Here is a 20,146-nt window from a genome sequence, read left to right on the forward strand (position 1 = left end):
TTCCAGTGCAGCGGCCCCTCCAGGTCAAATAAGGCATTACAGGATGGAAGAAGGCTCGTTGGGATTGGAGGCTCTCTGTTCTGGAACACAGTAGGGGGTCCCAAGCAGACGCGTCTGCTCTAAGGTGTCCGTATGTCCTAATAGGGTGTATGAAGAGAGGGACATCTTCTTACACCCCTTTAGGTCACAGTTGTACTGTAAGTGGCCTGGCTTTCAGACTGTTTGATGCCATGTGGGTAGAATGGCCCTTTATCTGCAAGATTGCAAAACTACTTACCATTTCAAAGGGGATTTGTAGTAAACGGAGGGGGCGCTGAGTGTCGCCCTGTCCTTGGGTAGGGAGCCACAGACACACAAGTCTCGTTTGGCACGATTCTCATGTTTTACACTTGGGTCTTGCAGTACATTCTGCAGGTTTTACCCCCCCCCCCCCCCTGTTTTCCGCCTTAGGCAGTCTGGTGACATGTGGGAGGCTTCTGGCTGCATTTGTGTGTCCCTAATATGGCCCTGTGTCCCCGCCTGACCACGCTGGGCCCCGTCCATAATACAGATGTTTAACTGTCCCCGGAATAGTCGCGTATCGCTGGCCTTAGGGCTCGTTCACATGGGGGTCTTCATCCCTTACCAAGTGCCTATATCTTGTGTGTGATACGCCCGGCCTGAACCCGTTTAATCTGCGTTGGGGGATTTTTAATGTGTGGTTTTTACACACATTAATAAAAATGTCTCCCATGTTTTGGGCTGTACCCATTACCTCTTCCCACTCCAATCCCCCTTCCGCCCGCACACTCCCCAGCTCCTTATTTTGGGTGAGAAAACACATTGTAGATTCCTTGGAATTACTCAACAAACACATAAAAATGACCCGTCTTCATGATTTTATTAGCAATTTCTTTGAAGATTAAACTTTCCAATCCAGGGTCTGCCCTCGCTGCGTAGCTCCGATGTCAGATGAGGGCCGACGTGTGCGTCTAACCTGCCAGGGGCTGTTCTGCGTATGTATGGTATACAGCGCTCCGATGTCAGATGAGGGCCGACGTGTGCGTCTAACCTGCCAGGGGCTGTTTTGCGTATGTATGGTATACAGCACAGCGCTCTGATGTCAGATGAGGGCCGACCCGCGCGTCTAACCTGCCAGGGGCAGTTCTGCGTATGTACGGTATAAAGCACAGCGCTCTGATGTCAGATGAGGGCCGCGTCGTGCGTCTAACCTGCCAGGGGCTGTTCTGCGTATGTACGGTATACAGCACAGCGCTCCGATGTCAGATGAGGGCCGACGCGTGCGTCTAACCTGCCAGAGCCTGTTTTGCATATGTACGGTATACAGCACAGCGCTCTGATGTCACAGGTTGTTCTGCGTATGTATGTACGGTATACAGCACAGCGCTCTGATGTCACAGGTTGTTCTGCGTATGTATGTACGGTATACAGCACAGCGCTCTGATGTCACAGGTTGTTCTGCGTATGTATGTACGGTATACAGCACAGCGCTCTGATGTCACAGGTTGTTCTGCGTATGTATGTACAGTATACAGCACAGCGCTCTGATGTCACAGGTTGTTCTGCGTATGTACAGTATACAGCACAGTGCTCTGATGTCACAGGTTGTTCTGCGTATGTATGTACGGTATACAGCACAGCGCTCTGATGTCACAGGTTGTTCTGCGTATGTACAGTATACAGCACAGCGCTCTGATGTCACAGGTTGTTCTGCGTATGTATGTACGGTATACAGCACAGCGCTCTGATGTCACAGGTTGTTCTGCGTATGTATGTACAGTATACAGCACAGCGCTCTGATGTCACAGGTTGTTCTGCGTATGTATGTACAGTATACAGCACAGCGCTCTGATGTCACAGGTTGTTCTGCGTATGTACAGTATACAGCACAGCGCTCTGATGTCACAGGTTGTTCTGCGTATGTATGTACGGTATACAGCACAGCGCTCTGATGTCACAGGTTGTTCTGCGTATGTATGTACAGTATACAGCACAGCGCTCTGATGTCACAGGTTGTTCTGCGTATGTATGTACAGTATACAGCACAGCGCTCTGATGTCACAGGTTGTTCTGCGTATGTACAGTATACAGCACAGTGCTCTGATGTCACAGGTTGTTCTGCGTATGTACGGTATACAGCACAGCGCTCCGATGTCAGATGAGGGCCGACGCGTGCGTCTAACCTGCCAGAGCCTGTTTTGCATATGTACGGTATACAGCACAGCGCTCTGATGTCACAGGTTGTTCTGCGTATGTACAGTATACAGCACAGTGCTCTGATGTCACAGGTTGTTCTGCGTATGTACAGTATACAGCACAGTGCTCTGATGTCACAGGTTGTTCTGCGTATGTACGGTATACAGCACAGCGCTCTGATGTCACAGGTTGTTCTGCGTATGTATGTACAGTATACAGCACAGCGCTCTGATGTCACAGGTTGTTCTGCGTATGTACAGTATACAGCACAGTGCTCTGATGTCACAGGTTGTTCTGCGTATGTATGTACGGTATACAGCACAGCGCTCTGATGTCACAGGTTGTTCTGCGTATGTATGTACGGTATACAGCACAGCGCTCTGATGTCACAGGTTGTTCTGCGTATGTATGTACGGTATACAGCACAGCGCTCTGATGTCACAGGTTGTTCTGCGTATGTATGTACGGTATACAGCACAGTGCTCCGATGTCACAGGTTCTGCGTATGTATGTATGGTATACAGCACAGCGCTCTGATGTCACAGGTTGTTCTGCGTATGTATGTACGGTATACAGCACAGCGCTCTGATGTCACAGGTTCTGCGTATGTATGTACGGTATACAGCACAGCGCTCTGATGTCACAGGTTCTGCGTATGTATGTACGGTATACAGCACAGCGCTCCGATGTCACAGGTTGTTCTGCGTATGTATGTACGGTATACAGCACAGCGCTCTGATGTCACAGGTTGTTCTGCGTATGTATGTACAGTATACAGCACAGCGCTCTGATGTCACAGGTTGTTCTGCGTATGTATGTACGGTATACAGCACAGCGCTCTGATGTCACAGGTTGTTCTGCGTATGTATGTACGGTATACAGCACAGCGCTCTGATGTCACAGGTTGTTCTGCGTATGTATGTACGGTATACAGCACAGCGCTCTGATGTCACAGGTTGTTCTGCGTATGTATGTACGGTATACAGCACAGCGCTCTGATGTCACAGGTTGTTCTGCGTATGTATGTACGGTATACAGCACAGCGCTCCGATGTCACAGGTTGTTCTGCGTATGTACGGTATACAGCACAGCGCTCCGATGTCACAGGTTGTTCTGCGTATGTACAGTATACAGCACAGTGCTCTGATGTCACAGGTTGTTCTGCGTATGTACAGTATACAGCACAGTGCTCTGATGTCACAGGTTGTTCTGCGTATGTACAGTATACAGCACAGTGCTCTGATGTCACAGGTTGTTCTGCATATGTACAGTATACAGCACAGCGCTCTGATGTCACAGGTTGTTCTGCGTATGTACAGTATACAGCACAGCGCTCCGATGTCACAGGTTATTCTGCGTGTCGCCCCTCGTCCGGTGTCTGAGCGATGCCGGGTAATTTTAATGTTGGTTGAAGGCTGACCCTGGATTGGAAGGGGTTAAAGTCTGGAATTGTGTAAGAATGCAGCTAATACTTAGTTGTGTGTGTTCGCTGTTCGCTGATTGGCTGCAGACTGGAGGGGGGAGTTTATAGAATAAAAAATGATCACTGCCCACCAAATACAGGTGTATACATGCAGTAACCACTGATCTATGCCTCCGGCTGTGTACATGAGCCGTACGTTTGTGTTCACACGGTCGGTTGACAGATCCAGTGACGGATCCCCACAATCAACTATTGTTGGGCTATCCTTGGAATAAGTCATCAGTAGTTGTTCGGAGGGGGTCCATCACTCAGGATCCCCAACAATCAGGCCATAACCAGGCCTGCTGTCAGTACAGACAGAGCTGGAAGCAGATAGTGCTGTCAACATTGTAGTGGCCTGGTTTGGTAGTGCAGGCTCGGCTACCACTTAATTCTGTGGGAGCTGTGCCTGCAATACTACACTGGCCTGCTGCCGTATGGATGGCGCTGTCTGCTTCGGTACTGACAGCAGGCCTGGCAGTCAGCTGACCGCTGAGGATCTTGGGGAGCACTCCCTGTCAATCAGCTATTATCCTGGGGTTTGGTAAGCATACCAAAAGTCCTGGGGCACCCAGTTTAATAGGCCAGATCTAGTCCCATAGTTCTGCGGTCCTGGAGCGGGGCGGTCCTGTCTAACCATACTGCTATATTACAGCATAAACACGTGTCCCAACAACTGCTCCGGGCGAGGGATCTGCGTGCCGAGGAACGGCAGCGACGTCTACTGCGAATGCCACGAGCAATGGAAGGGCGAGTCCTGCGACGTCCCCTACTGCCGGGACAACTGTGGCTTCCCCGACCGCGGAGTCTGCAATGTGAGCGACACCAGGAGCTGCGACTGTAAGGACGGCTGGCAGGGTGAGCGGATGACTTACACATGCGGTAATCCAAGCTGAACTTCGAGGAGCAGCTAATCTCCTGTTACATGTGTGAGGATTAGCCGTGTCGGCGGCGGGTCGCTGTCTGGCCGCTGATTCCCCTCCTGGATGTAATCTGGCTGAATGATCCTGGGTTAGGCCGACACCGCACAGACTGACAACTTGTGTAACAATGCGGATAGTAATCCTACCACTCGGAGAGCAGCCTGGTCAGCGACTACTGTCCGTCAGGTTATGATGAGTGACTGCTGTCAGTGGTGATCCCTACAGCCAGACCCCTCTGTCTTTTATAATATTCATAAGAAATCCATTATAGCACCTCTGTGCAAAACGCCGTACATATATGGACCCTGTGCCATGCAAAGCGTTGTGTGCTGTAACGGCTGGGATCAGAGAACGCCGATCCCAGCTGTTTAACCCCTAGTATGCTGTGGTCAGCGATGACTGCACATATAAGTGACTAGACAAGAAGGACTCCCTGTTTACACGACTCCCCCCTCCCATTAATGTCCTTCCATTAGGTTAGGTGATGGGTAGATGATCTTCAGGGTTCTACCTTTTTGGATCCCCGCCGATCAGCTGATTTCCTGCACTGAGGTCAGTACAGACATCCCAGGAAAGCGATTGCACTGCCCTGTCTGCAGCAGCTTGGGTTGGTAGTGCCCCGGTAGCCAGCATTGAATTCAATAGGAGTTGTACCTGCACTACCAAACCATGCCGCTGCAGCCCAGTGAGTAGTTGGTGGGAGTCCAGAGAAGCGGACCCCTGCCCATCATTATCTATGACCTACAGGATAGGTCAGGAATAGAAGATAAATCCCCCAAGTCCTGGACAACCCCTGTAAGTTGTCTTAGTGCCCCTGTGCAGCCTGCCATGTGTGATAGACATGATGATTAGTCAGTGTAAAATGTCTATCGATTTGTACTAAACTAGACGTATTATGTGTGTTTTGTGACTTCAGCCTAATGTGAAACTCTGCTGCATAAGGAAAGCGTTAAATCACAGTGTTATATGTTATTGCTTGAGTTCATCTTGAGTGTTTTCCCAGTCCTCCCCATCCCCCACACAGAATCTTCTTGAACAAAGAGATATCTACTTTCAGTTTCAGTTTTGAGCACATGTTTGTAAGACAAAGACTTGCTTATACATTGGACTTGAGAGAAGGTGGGCAGGAAGAAGGGGGGATTCTATATGATCCGACAAATAAGAATCCTATATGATACTGATGTAATCTGTTGCACGCCCATAAAAGGGCAGGTGTTATGCTTTACAATAAAAGGGGCTGTCTGGGTGTTCCTCTCCAGAGCCATTTTGGATATGAGACTGATAGCTTGTGTCTAATCTGCTCGATGACGTGTGCACACTATACAATTTGGAAGCTACAAAATACCCCGAAACCTGCTGGAGAAAACCATAATCCAGATCACATGTAGTTGGGGTTCCCCCCTTCCCATACTCCCCAGCATGCCGTCCGTTCGTCTATACTACTACCTCAGACATCAGTACCCACTAAGTAATTTCTGTCCTTTCTCCTTAAGGTCCCGGCTGCTCCATCCCGGTCCCGGCCAACCAGTCCTTCTGGACGTGGGAAGAGTCCTCCATCCCCAAACAGGGCCGAGCCTCCCACAAGGCGGTGGTGCTGGATGACGTCATGTGGATCGTGGGAGGCTACATGTTCAACCATTCCAATCACCAGATGGTTATGGCGTGAGAACCACATTTGTTAACATTTCTCTAGGAAATTGAGATCTTTTGTGGCTTCAGAGTTCTCAAGATCTCTGCTTCCAGTCAGTGAATGTGAACATTGTTGTCTGTTCAACCTCTGATGACCACCCAGCTGTAGGTAATGGGTCCTGCTGCTGTGTAACAAACCTTCAGCTGTGTGAGCACAGACCTGTTTCTTTCAGTCACAGCAAGCAGAGATCTTATGTCATAAGCAACTTAAATACAAAGTATCCATGAAGTTATACAGTGATGGCTCCATGTTACATGTGGCGTGCAGAATAAGTCAGTAATCTGCCTTGTGGTGATTTGTGGGGTTCAGCAGTGACTGGGTTGTGTCTTGTACAGGTACGACCTGGTCTCTCACGAGTGGCTGAACGTCTCTGCGAACTCCGTTGTCGTCCGCTACGGGCACTCCTTGGCGTTATACAAGGTGAGCTTCATGCCGTCTCCTGAGTAATGGGCTATACACAGCATGGGTGACTATGGTTGTCTACAGTCTTCTGAGAGGAGTTGCCGCCTAGCCCTTACTACTCCAATAATGAAGGGGTTAATCGCACCCTGATTATTTCTGACGAAGACCCCTAAAATGCTGCAGCACCCCATTTAATGCACATTTGTTAGCAGCAGTCAGTGGAAGTATCTCCCACTCCATATAATGTGGGATTTCTCTTCCTATCGGTCATCGCCGCGGCGTCACTTGCTGGTGACAGCTGCCTTACACCGCAGGTACCGAACAGTTAGAGGGTTTCCTGGCTGTTTTTATTGATGACCGATCCTCAGGATAGGTCACCAATAGTTGATCAGAGGGGGTCCACAGCCGGCGACTGATCAGCTACTCAGGTGCCCACTGTCACCAGCAAAACATATGATGCGGAGTAGAACCAATAGCTCCGACCCCTGTGTAGTGGCCAGTGCTGGTAATTGCAGGCACAATTTCTATTAAAATCATCAAGAGTTGTCGGCCACTAAATGAGGTTGGAGGGGTCAGAGCCATCGGCTTCCACTCCGTACCTTGTGCTTTGCTGGTAAAAGGTGCATGAACAGCTGCTCGGCCGGGTCTTGAATTTCGGCACCAGCCGATCAACTGCTGTCCTAAAAGTAGCCTGGAAAGCCCCTTTTAGCCCTTAGATGTAATTGCGGGCTGTCAAAGTAATGTCTTGGCACTCAGGGGCCTTGCATCATATAGGGCCTAACACGATGCCTGATAGCAGTAATACACTGCAATACAGAAGTATTAGTCAGTGGGGTCCTGCATGCATCGTACCCCGCACGTCCACTGCTCATCGTGTTCAGCTCCAATAATGGAGCCGGACAGTGAAAACCATATTGGAGGTCGGATGCAGATTTGTATGCAGCATTACTGGGGTTGTGCCACCATAGGGGGCAGCTTGATGATTGCTGGGGTCCTGGGTGGATGGGGGAACATGTACTCATGCTGCTCCATTCATATCGGTGGGGCCACCAGACAAATGCTTAGCAATTTCTGTTGCTCTAACTGAAATGAATGGATCCCCGTTGCAGCTGTGCGACCTCTGCTTCTGTCATGCAGGGACCCCTGTTCTGGGGATCGGTGGGGGGCCCCAGTAGTCCGGCTGCTAATCATAAAGTTACCCCCTATTCTTTGAATAGGGAATAACTTTATATCTTGGCATAACTCTTCCTAAGGAAACCTTTAGGAATAAAAGGGTGTCTGAATTTTTTGTTCCCGTTTCTTAAAATAAAGTTTTGTTTTTTTTATTGTGCAAAACTAATAAAACTTTCTATAGATTTGGTATTGCTGTAATCATACGCCCCCACAGAAGGAAAGCTGAGCTGTCAGTGAGCTCCATAAGAAACAAAACTCAAAAAATATTTGTGTACCCTAAAAATCTATTTGACTTCTATTATACGTGCCTGAAAATGGTTCTTTTAGGGGAAAAATCTGCTACTTTTTGTGATTGGATGAAAAACAAGTTTTGTGTTGTCTGAAATCAAGTTTTGTCCCTCGGAAGATGTGGATGAAAATGCAGAGCGCTGCTTTGTCCTTCAGGGGGGTTGTTCACGCCATGCATGGTATAGGGGATACGTGACTGATCGCTGGGGGATACGTGACTGATCGCTGGGGGATACGTGACTGATCGCTGGGGGATACGTGACTGATCGCTGGGGGATACGTGACTGATCGCTGGGGGATACGTGACTGATCGCTGGGGGATACGTGACTGATCGCTGGGGGATACGTGACTGATCGCTGGGGGATACGTGACTGATCGCTGGGGGATACGTGACTGATCGCTGGGGGATACGTGACTGATCGCTGGGGGGTCAACCGCTTGTACGACCACCGATCCTGAGAGTCTAGCCCTGGTGCATCCCGCAGTGTGGGCTGTGCAGGACACGCTTTCACTTCAGTGGGACCACCAGAGGTTGCCAAGTTGCAGTGCTCAACACTCCGGTGGTCTCATTGAAGCGAGTGGAGTAGCAGCATGCATGTGCCTCTTGTGCTGCCCATACTTCAAGAGGCACTGGGGCTGAACCTTCCGGATTTCAGGGTTCCCAGCAGTCAGACCCTGAATGATCAGCCCCTTCTCCGCTATACAGTAGATAACGTTCTGCGGTGGGAGTAACCCTTTAATGGCTTAGTGTTGTTGCATAGGCATTATAGTCCCTTTTCTGTCTTTCCTCCTAGGATAAGATGTACATGTACGGGGGCAAGATCGACTCCACAGGGAACGTCTCCAACCAGCTGTGGGTCTTCCACGTCCAGAACTCGTCCTGGATCCAGCTCTTACCGAACGCCAACGAGCAGTTTGCTGTGGTGGGGCACTCAGCTCACATCGTCACCCTGAAGGATAATAGTACCGTCATGCTGGTGTTCTTTGGCCACTGCCCCCTATTTGGCTACATCAGCAGCGTCCAGAGATATAACTTGGGTGAGTTAGGAGCCCTCGTTAAAGGGGTTGTCCAGGCAGTTGTTATTGATGGCCTCTACTCAACATAGGGGCCCTGACTGATCAGCTGTTTCTGCCAAAATACACAGGGTATGGAGAGGAAGTTGATGCTCTGACCGCTGTGTAGTGGCCAACTTTGGTAATTTATATTAATGAGAACTACACTTGCAATTACCAGCACCGGCCACTACACATGGGTCAGAGCGCCATCTGCTTCTGCTCCGTACCCTGCTTGTTGTGGCGCTGTTAGCGGGCACTGGAACAGCTGATTAATTGTGCACCTATCCTGAGCATAGGTCTTCTGTAACAACTGCCTGGAAAACCAACTTTTTAATAACTTTTGTTCCTCACTATTTGTAAAATCTCTGCTTGCTGACAGTGAATTGCAACATTCTGGTTTGCATTCAGACTAATACTTTTCGGAGCTGAGTGGTGGTTAATTGTGTCCAGTCTAGACCGTCCTCGGTGAACTAGTGATACAATCTACTGGCACTGATACACTGTAACAAACTATCCAGACGAGTGATGAGTGCTGACAGCGCTGTCTGGACTGTTAACCCATGTGCTGCCGTCTACGTGGCTTTACCCCGCTGATGGGCCAGAGCAGTGTTGATTTCACAAAACCAGACCGGAGCAATTTTGTAATGTTTATTTCTTTATCTCCTTGTTTTTTCCCAGGAACCAACATTTGGGACATCGTTAAGACTCAGGGGGCTTTAGTCCAAGGGGGCTACGGCCACAGCAGTGCTTATGATGAAAATACCCGATCCATCTATATCCATGGTGGATACAAGGCCTTCACTGCAAACAAATATCGCCTCGCTGATGACCTGTACAAATACGAGGTGGACACGAGGATGTGGTGAGTGCTGCGGCAGTGGAGTCGCCTGCATCAATCATACTCTGTATTACAGCTCCCTCTGGTGGCAGGAACATGTAGTGTACCAATACATCTAATGTCTATAGCATCCGAAACAGACATTATTAATGGTTCACAGAATATGTCCCAGGAGCGAAGGGTTTAAATATAAAGTCAGATTTAGTCCGCTGCCGTATTTCATTACTTTATTTATTTATCTTTTCTATCCACAATCCAGGATAATCCTAAAAGGCAGCAAGTTTTTCCGCTACCTGCACACGGCGGTGATCGTCAGCGGCGCTATGCTGGTGTTTGGAGGGAACACTCACAATGACACTTCCATGAGTTACGGAGCCAAGTGTTTCTCTAAGGACTTCATGGCGTATGACATTGGTGAGTGCAGACTACTCTTCATCATCTAACTGATGGGTTGTTACTAACAACTGGCATGGTGTTCAGGATGAGTGGATACTGTAGAACAGGGGTCCCCAACTCCAGTCCTCGGGGACCCCCACAAGTCATGTTTTCAGGATATCCTATGGTAAGTACACCTGTGGCAATGTCTGAGGCACCGACAATAATTACATCACCTGGGCAATACTGAAGAGATCCTGAAAACATGACCTGTTGGAGTCCCTGAGGAACGGAGTTGGGGAACACTGCTGTAGGACATTTCTGGGTAAGGGTACATGTGACGAATGTCTGCAACTATCTGCCCTATACATATGAATGCGGTTGTTTCTGCATTATGTATATGGATTTTTGCGAACCACATTGGGGTGAATGGTTGCAGAAATGCTGTGACAATCTGTGTGAATGCAGCGGTACTCAGACGGGTAAACCGTGTCTAAACCTACCTGGGTCTGCGGCCGCTGTGTGGAGGCCTAAGCCGAAAACCAATGGGAAAATGAAAAAGTAAGTCAACTTTTTCCAAACTCCTGCTCTAATAACAGACAGATGTTTTGATCTGTGGGGATCTGGATGCTGAGACGACCACCAATTTCTAAAGTGAACGGCGGAAGTCCTGATGCGAGTGCCGTGCCCCTTCAGCTGTCACTGCTTACGGTGTGCAGACTCCCATTACACTTTCTACGGAGCCTGCACACAACGATGGAGCAGCCCAACGGACCCAGCGCCTACATCAGCACTTCTGCCCTGCTCATTTTAACACGATCGGGTCTCGGCACCCAGACGCACACAGATGTAAGCCTTGGACCTGTTGTAGCACGTCTAAAGTTTGTAAAAAGTTTTTAGTTACTCTAACATTTTAAGACTCTGTAGAACTGTTTACATCAAGTGGTGTTATGATTTCTTAGTGGGCAAACCAGACCCCTAATTAAAAGCGCTGTTAAGGATTAGAAAATCATAATTACTTCGAAAACAGTGCCACTCCTGGTCACAGGTTGTGTGTTGTATTACTTCGCAGTCCCATTCATTTCAGTGGAGCTGCGCTGCAATACCAGACTCAACCTGTGGACAGATGTGGTGCTGTTTTTTGAAGAAAGCAATCGTGTTGTTCTAACACTGAATAACCCCTTTAATTAAGAGTCCAGCCCCCTAAATCATATACCAAACCCCCTCAAATTTGGGCTCCAGGTCAAACCCCTGAATGAATTCAAATCCCGGGCTACACAAAAAAAAATATTGTCCCTCCGGGTCGTCTTCTCTTCTGGGTGCTGCTGCATGTAACGTCATGGCCAGCGCCTTGTATGCCGGACTCGGTGGTTGTTCCTTCAGGTATCTATGATAGCAGGTTAGTGGGGTCCGCACAGCTGGCGGGGTTTGTTTCTGTTCAGACCCCAGACTGCCAGATGAGTACCCCTACCCTAAGGAGGCATAAAGGTCTGTGGTGGGGGAAAGGGAAAGGACATATGGTCCAGAAGCTCATGTAGGGGAAACCACGCCAATCCGCGGTGGTCAACGGCTGCACAACTTGGCTGGTACATCATGTGGTTGGAGGGCGCTGCAGGTGGGTGTGGCCTGATAGCGTGCCACCAACTGGGCCACGGGTTTAAAGCTGAAATGTGCTCTGCAGTGACTGGCTGCTCGGTTGTTTCTCCTACTTGGGGTAGAATGAGCATGAAGGGGCAGTAACCTCCCTCTACTTCAGGATCCATGGACCCTAATAGGTGCTGGATTATCACATGTCCCACATTACGGATTCCTGTTATGTACTAGTCCTGCACATTACCCACACGGGACTCCTGCTGCCTCCGTGCACCCGGGGGGATACATGGGTATCAGTAGGTGGGGGGTTATGGGATAGGCAGCCTGTTACTGGAGCAGATCCTTTTCTGCATGTGACTGCTCTTAGTTTTTGCTCTTCATGATAATCTGCTGATTATTGATTATTTTTAATTGTGGAGTCGAGCAGAGACCTCCAGAGTATCATTTTGGATCATGTGGCATTGCCCGCTGCAGGTTTTATGGCTCCTCTGGGTACCATGATGGGCACAGTTATGTAATATCAGTAACTAATGGTGACCTGTAAACTGCCTAATTGTTGTGGTAACATTGTATCCCGGGGGCTTCCCTCCTTATTAGGGGATGTCTATTATTAATGTATAGATTTTATAAAGATGTGCGTACTAATACAGGATTATAAAATCTATACATTAATAATAGACATCCCCTAATAAGGAGGGAAGCCCCCGGGATACAATGTTACCACAACAATTAGGCAGTTTACAGGTCACCATTAGTTACTGATATTACATAACTGTGCCCATCATGGTACCCAGAGGAGCCATAAAACCTGCAGCGGGCAACGCCACATGATCCAACATTATACTCTGGCGATCTCTGCTCGACTCCACAATTAACCTTTTAACAGTTGATCATTTTTCACGTAAAGAGTAAAAATTAAAAGCAGTCACATGCAGAAAGAATCTGCTCCAGTAACAAGTTTCCTATGCCATAGCCCCCCACCCACTGATACCCATGTATCCCCCCCATTATATCACTGATGCTCCTACGCGGGACTCGGCTATAGGGAATGTGCGGTCCTGATGGTCCAGGGCTGTGCTGGGGCTATAGGGAATGTGCGGTCCTGATGGTCCAGGGCTGTGCTGGGGCTATAGGGAATGTGCGGTCCTGATGGTCCAGGCCTATTCTGGGGCTGTAGGGAATGTGCGGTCCTGATGGTCCAGGGCTGTGCTGGGGCTGTAGGGAATGTGCGGTCCTGATGGTCCAGGGCTGTGCTGGGGCTATAGGGAATGTGCGGTCCTGATGGTCCAGGGCTGTGCTGGGGCTGTAGGGAATGTGCGGTCCTGATGGTCCAGGGCTGTTCTGGGGCTATAGGGAATGTGCGGTCCTGACGGTACAGGGCTGTGCTGGGGCTATAGGGAATGTGCGGTCCTGATGGTGAAGGGCTGTGCTGGGGCTATAGGGAATGTGCGGTCCTGATGGTCCAGGGCTGTGCTGGGGCTACAGGGAATGTGCGGTCCTGATGGTCCTGCGCTGTGCTGGGGCTATAGGGAATGTGCGGTCCTGATGGTCCAGGGCTGTGCTGGGGCTGTAGGGAATGTGCGGTCCTGATGGTCCTGTCCTGTGCTAAGGCTATAGGGAATGTGCGGTCCTGATGGTCCAGGGCTGTGCTGGGGCTATAGGGAATGTGCGGTCCTGATGGCCCAGGGCTGTGCTGGGGCTATAGAGAATGTGCGGTCCTGATGGTCCAGGGCTGTGCTGGGGCTATAGGGAATGTGTGGTCCTGATGGTCCAGGGCTGTGCTGGGGCTATAGGGAATGTGCGGTCCTGATGGTCCAGGGCTGTGCTGGGGCTATAGGGAATGTGTGGTCCTGATGGTCCAGGGCTGTGCTGGGGCTATAGGGAATGTGTGGTCCTGATGGTCCAGGGCTGTGCTGGGGCTGTAGGGAATGTGCGGTCCTGATGGTCCAGGGCTGTGCTGGGGCTATAGGGAATGTGCGGTCCTGATGGTCCAGGGCTGTGCTGGGTCTATAGGGAATGTGCGGTCCTGATGGTCCAGGGCTGTGCTGGGGCTATAGGGAATGTGCGGTCCTGATGGTCCGGGTCTGTGCTGGGGCTATAGGTAATGTACGGTACTGATGGGGCTGTGCTGGTACTATAGGGAATGTGTGGTACTGATGGTCCTGTCCTGTGCTAGGGCTATAGGGAATGTACGGTCCTGATGGTTCGGTACTGTGCTAGGGCTCTAGGGAATGTATGGTACTGATGGGGCTGTGCTGGGGCTATAGGGAATGTACAGTACTGATGGGGCTGTGCTGGGGCTGTGCTGGGGCTATAGGTAATGTACGGTACTGATGGGGCTATAGGTAATGTACGGTACTGATGGGGCTATAGGGAATGTACGGTACTGATGGGGCTGTTCTGTGCTGGGGCTATAGGGAATGTGCGGTCCTGATGGTCCTGCGCTGTGCTGGGGCCGTAGGGAATGTGCAGTCCTGATGGTCCTGCGCTGTGCTGGGGCTGTAGGGAATGTGCGGTCCTGATGGTCCTGCGCTGTGCTGGGGCCGTAGGGAATGTGCAGTCCTGATGGTCCTGCGCTGTGCTGGGGCTGTAGGGAATGTGCGGTCCTGATGGTCCTGCGCTGTGCTGGGGCCGTAGGGAATGTGCAGTCCTGATGGTCCTGCGCTGTGCTGGGGCTGTAGGGAATGTGCGGTCCTGATGGTCCTGCGCTGTGCTGGGGCCGTAGGGAATGTGCAGTCCTGATGGTCCTGCGCTGTGCTGGGGCTGTAGGGAATGTGCGGTCCTGATGGTCCTGCGCTGTGCTGGGGCCGTAGGGAATGTGCAGTCCTGATGGTCCTGCGCTGTGCTGGGGCTGTAGGGAATGTGCGGTCCTGATGGTCCTGCGCTGTGCTGGGGCCGTAGGGAATGTGCAGTCCTGATGGTCCTGCGCTGTGCTGGGGCTGTAGGGAATGTGCGGTCCTGATGGTCCTGCGCTGTGCTGGGGCCGTAGGGAATGTGCAGTCCTGATGGTCCTGCGCTGTGCTGGAGCTGTTGGGAATGTGCGGTCCTGATGGTCCTGCGCTGTGCTGGGGCTGTAGGGAATGTGCGGTCCTGATGGTTCTGCGCTGTGCTGGGGCTGTAGGGAATGTGCGGTCCTGATGGTCCTGCGCTGTGCTGGAGCTGTAGGGAATGTACGGTCCTGATGGTCCGGTGCTGTGGTGGGGCTGTAGGGAATGTGCGGTCCTGATGGTCCTGCGCTGTGCTGGAGCTGTAGGGAATGTACAGTCCTGATGGTCCGGTGCTGTGGTGGGGCTGTAGGGAATGTGCGGTCCTGATGGTCCAGGGCTGTGCTGGGGCTGTAGGGAATGTGCGGTCCTGATGGTCCTGCGCTGTGCTGGAGCTGTAGGGAATGTACAGTCCTGATGGTCCGGTGCTGTGGTGGGGCTGTAGGGAATGTGCGGTCCTGATGGTCCTGCGCTGTGCTGGGGCTACAGGGAATGTGCGGTCCTGATGGTCCTGCGCTGTGCTGGGGCTACAGGGAATGTGCGGTCCTGATGGTCCTGCGCTGTGCTGGGGCCGTAGGGAATGTGCGGTCCTGATGGTCCTGCGCTGTGCTGGGGCTGTAGGGAATGTGCGGTCCTGATGGTTCTGCGCTGTGCTGGGGCTGTAGGGAATGTGCGGTCCTGATGGTCCTGCGCTGTGCTGGAGCTGTAGGGAATGTACGGTCCTGATGGTCCGGTGCCGTGGTGGGGCTGTAGGGAATGTGCGGTCCTGATGGTCCTGCGCTGTGCTGGGGCTACAGGGAATGTGCGGTCCTGATGGTCCTGCGCTGTGTTGGGGCCGTAGGGAATGTGCAGTCCTGATGGTCCTGCGCTGTGCTGGGGCCGTAGGGAATGTGCGGTCCTGATGGTCCTGCGCTGTGCTGGGGCTGTAGGGAATGTGCGGTCCTGATGGTCCAGGGCTGTGCTGGGGCTGTAGGGAATGTGCGGTCCTGATGGTCCAGGGCTGTGCTGGGGCTGTAGGGAATGTGCGGTCCTGATGGTCCTGCGCTGTGCTGGGGCTGTAGGGAATGTGCGGTCCTGATGGTCCAGGGCTGTGCTGGGGCTATAGGGAATGTGCGGTCCTGATGGTCCAGGGCTGTGCTGGGGCTGTAGGGAATGTGCGGTCCTGATGGTCCAGGGCTGTGGTGGGGCTATAGGGAATGTACGGTCCTGATGGTCCAGGGCTGTGCTGGGGCTGTAGGGAATGTGCGGTCCTGATGGTCCAGGGCTGTGCTGGGGCTGTAGGGAATGTGCGGTCCTGATGGTCCTGCGCTGTGCTGGGGCTGTAGGGAATGTGCGGTCCTGATGGTCCTGCGCTGTGCTGGGGCTGTAGGGAATGTGCGGTCCTGATGGTCCTGCGCTGTGCTGGGGCTGTAGGGAATGTGCGGTCCTGATGGTCCAGGGCTGTGCTGGGGCTGTAGGGAATGTGCGGTCCTGATGGTCCAGGGCTGTGCTGGGGCTGTAGGGAATGTGCGGTCCTGATGGTCCAGGGCTGTGCTGGGGCTGTAGGGAATGTGCGGTCCTGATGGTCCTGCGCTGTGCTGGGGCTGTAGGGAATGTGCGGTCCTGATGGTCCTGCGCTGTGCTGGGGCTGTAGGGAATGTGCGGTCCTGATGGTCCAGGGCTGTGCTGGGGCTGTAGGGAATGTGCGGTCCTGATGGTCCAGGGCTGTGCTGGGGCTGTAGGGAATGTGCGGTCCTGATGGTCCAGGGCTGTGCTGGGGCTGTAGGGAATGTGCGGTCCTGATGGTCCAGGGCTGTGCTGGGGCTGTAGGGAATGTGCGGTCCTGATGGTCCTGCGCTGTGCTGGGGCTGTAGGGAATGTGCGGTCCTGATGGTCCAGGGCTGTGCTGGGGCTATAGGGAATGTACGGTCCTGATGGTCCAGGGCTGTGCTGGGGCTGTAGGGAATGTGCGGTCCTGATGGTCCAGGGCTGTGCTGGGGCTGTAGGGAATGTGCGGTCCTGATGGTCCTGCGCTGTGCTGGGGCTGTAGGGAATGTGCGGTCCTGATGGTCCTGCGCTGTGCTGGGGCTGTAGGGAATGTGCGGTCCTGATGGTCCTGCGCTGTGCTGGGGCTGTAGGGAATGTGCGGTCCTGATGGTCCTGCGCTGTGCTGGGGCTGTAGGGAATGTGCGGTCCTGATGGTCCGGTTCTGTGCACGGAAGGCAGCTTCCATTTGGCTGCAGATCCTCCTCGCACAAGAAGTGTCTTTTTACTTCTTCAATATATATTTTGGCCATCACAAGGTTATTGGAGATTTGTATCCCATTACAAGAAGATCTGCTGCTCCCTTCACCCCCCACTCCAGCAACAGCGCCACTCCTGTCCATTGGCACTGTCTGGTACTGCAGTTTAGCTCAATGCAAGTGGAATTAGGAATTGCATAGGGGAAATGGATACTAGGCACGGGGTGGTATGAGTGAGGGTGGCACATGTACCACCCTGCAGAATATGTTGGTAAATACCCCATTGCAGTACAATTAGACCCTTTGGGGGTTTTCAGTCTTTCTGATTTGTGCTGGAAGAAAAATATCTGCCTGTTATATTGAACAGTAATTAGCCACGTATCACCAGGAGAAGCCATAATCCTGGCTAACCCACATGGTGGCTACGGCTCTACAGCTCTGTATACATCAGCCATTCCTGCTTACAGGCTGGAGAACACCGTATATAAGCAGATTTCATTGAGGACGGGTAACCTGGTGCTGAAGGACCCTCATGGGCACCACTGAGATGCTGACCGTGAACCTACCCGCACCGCCATGTCTCCACCAGCCGGCTACCTACCTACCTGTTCTCATAGATTAATAGGTGGTGCATTGTTTTTCATTCGGATTGTCAGACTTTCTGGAGTATCAGATGTTGGATTATGGGATAGTTTATACCATTTTACCCTGTAATGTGTGTTTTTTCTCCTCTTCTGTCTAGCTTGTGATACCTGGCACGTCCTGCCACCTCCCACGCTGGACCACGATGTTAATCGCTTTGGTCACACTGCCGTCTTGAAAAATGGGTAAGGTTCTAAAAGCCTAATCTTCATTTCTGCCGCTTGGTCCTCCGCCGCCGACCCGGCCACCCTGTGATCAGCTTCAGTGTACGGTAATGCCGTGTTCCAACCGCTTATTAGTCCCAAAGGCTGCACTACTGAAAAAATGTAGATGTCCCTTCACCGTGCATCCCCAGAGATGGCTGCATACTGCCGAGGCCGCCCGCGGTTATAGTTGTGTCTTATGGCGCTACATGATGTCTTTCTGCCAGCTCTGCGTCACCTTGGGATCGCAGTGCCTCAGTAGTGCAGCCTCAGGCTGCGGACCTGTAACTCCATGCACTCCTGTCTCTGCGTAGAGGCTATTGAAGAACAGATGTCCCCCCTGTGATGCCCACTACAGGGCATGTTATAGTACTGCAGTAACAGTTATTACTCCGACCTGTGACAGTAATGCTGCTTCTGCATCATGGCTGAGCTCTTCTGATCACTTCTCTTCCTGTTTTCCAGCACAATGTTTGTTTTTGGCGGCTTCAACAGCCTCTTACTCAGCGACCTCCTCATGTTCACCTCCAAGAGCTGCGAGGCTTTTACAACGCCTGAGTCGTGTGCGTCCGCCGGACCCGGAGTGCGTTGTGTCTGGGACAGCGATGGCTCTCTGTGCCTCTCCTGGGAACAGGCCAGTCCCATGCTACAAAACAAGACCATCCACTCATGTCCCGTAGTGACGCGTAAGAGCCCTATTACAGTCCATAGCTTCATGCGCTGCCTCCCCTCTGCTGGGGCGCTGCCTCCCCTCCCCCCTGCTGCTGCCTCCCCTCCCCCCTGCTGCTGCCTCCCCTCTGCTGGGGCGCCGCCTCCCCTGCCTCCCCTCTGCTGGGGCGCCGCCTCCCCTGCCTCCCCTCTGCTGGGGCGCCGCCTCCCCTGCCTCCCCTCTGCTGGGCGCCGCCTCCCTGCCTCCCTCTGCTGGGGCGCCGCCTCCCCTGCCTCCCCTCTGCTGGGGCGCCGCCTCCCCTGCCTCCCCTCTGCTGGGGCGCCGCCTCCCCTGCCTCCCCTCTGCTGGGGCGCCGCCTCCCTGCCTCCCCTCTGCTGGGGCGCCGCCTCCCCTGCCTCCCCTCTGCTGGGCGCCGCCTCCCCTGCCTCCCCTCTGCTGGGGCGCCGCCTCCCCTGCCTCCCCTCTGCTGGGGCGCCGCCTCCCTGCCTCCCTCTGCGGGGCGCCGCCTCCCCTGCCTCCCTCTGCCGGGGCGCCGCCTCCCCTGCCTCCCCTCTGCCGGGGCGCCGCCTCCCCTGCCTCCCCTCTGCCGGGGCGCCGCCTCCCCTGCCTCCCCTCTGCCGGGGCGCCGCCTCCCCTGCCTCCCCTCTGCCGGGGCGCCGCCTCCCCTGCCTCCCCTCTGCCGGGCGCCGCCTCCCCTGCCTCCCCTCTGCCGGGGCGCCGCCTCCCCTGCCTCCCCTCTGCCGGGGCGCCGCCTCCCCTGCCTCCCCTCTGCCGGGGCGCCGCCTCCCCTGCCTCCCCTCTGCCGGGGCGCCGCCTCCCCTGCCTCCCCTCTGCCGGGGCGCCGCCTCCCCTGCCTCCCCTCTGCCGGGGCGCCGCCTCCCCTGCCTCCCCTCTGCCGGGGCGCCGCCTCCCCTGCCTCCCCTCTGCCGGGGCGCCGCCTCCCCTGCCTCCCCTCTGCCGGGGCGCCGCCTCCCCTGCCTCCCCTCTGCCGGGGCGCCGCCTCCCCTGCCTCCCCTCTGCCGGGGCGCCGCCTCCCCTGCCTCCCCTCTGCCGGGGCGCCGCCTCCCCTGCCTCCCTCTGCCGGGGCGCCGCCTCCCCTGCCTCCCCTCTGCCGGGGCGCCGCCTCCCCTGCCTCCCCTCTGCCGGGGCGCCGCCTCCCCTGCCTCCCCTCTGCCGGGGCGCCGCCTCCCCTGCCTCCCCTCTGCCGGGGCGCCGCCTCCCCTGCCTCCCCTCTGCCGGGGCGCCGCCTCCCCTGCCTCCCCTCTGCCGGGGCGCCGCCTCCCCTGCCTCCCCTCTGCCGGGGCGCCGCCTCCCCTGCCTCCCCTCTGCCGGGGCGCCGCCTCCCCTGCCTCCCCTCTGCCGGGGCGCCGCCTCCCCTGCCTCCCCTCTGCCGGGGCGCCGCCTCCCCTGCCTCCCCTCTGCCGGGGA

General features: G+C 53.8%; 1 protein-coding gene across 1 annotated transcript in view; it reads left to right on the forward strand.

The window, feature by feature from the left end:
* The window catches only part of ATRN (attractin), a 136,406-nt gene that overhangs the window by 29,487 nt on the left and 86,773 nt on the right, over positions 1–20,146 (forward strand). Inside the window, exons 5-12 of the mRNA XM_066572920.1 lie at positions 4,314–4,516; positions 6,075–6,243; positions 6,607–6,691; positions 8,930–9,173; positions 9,870–10,053; positions 10,289–10,443; positions 17,946–18,030; positions 18,514–18,787. Coding sequence (XP_066429017.1) covers positions 4,314–4,516; positions 6,075–6,243; positions 6,607–6,691; positions 8,930–9,173; positions 9,870–10,053; positions 10,289–10,443; positions 17,946–18,030; positions 18,514–18,787 — 1,399 coding nt within the window. The remainder of the gene's footprint in view (positions 1–4,313; positions 4,517–6,074; positions 6,244–6,606; positions 6,692–8,929; positions 9,174–9,869; positions 10,054–10,288; positions 10,444–17,945; positions 18,031–18,513; positions 18,788–20,146) is intronic.

The sequence above is a fragment of the Eleutherodactylus coqui genome, chromosome 7, assembly GCF_035609145.1.
Source record: "Eleutherodactylus coqui strain aEleCoq1 chromosome 7, aEleCoq1.hap1, whole genome shotgun sequence".
Taxonomy (NCBI): domain Eukaryota; kingdom Metazoa; phylum Chordata; class Amphibia; order Anura; family Eleutherodactylidae; genus Eleutherodactylus; species Eleutherodactylus coqui.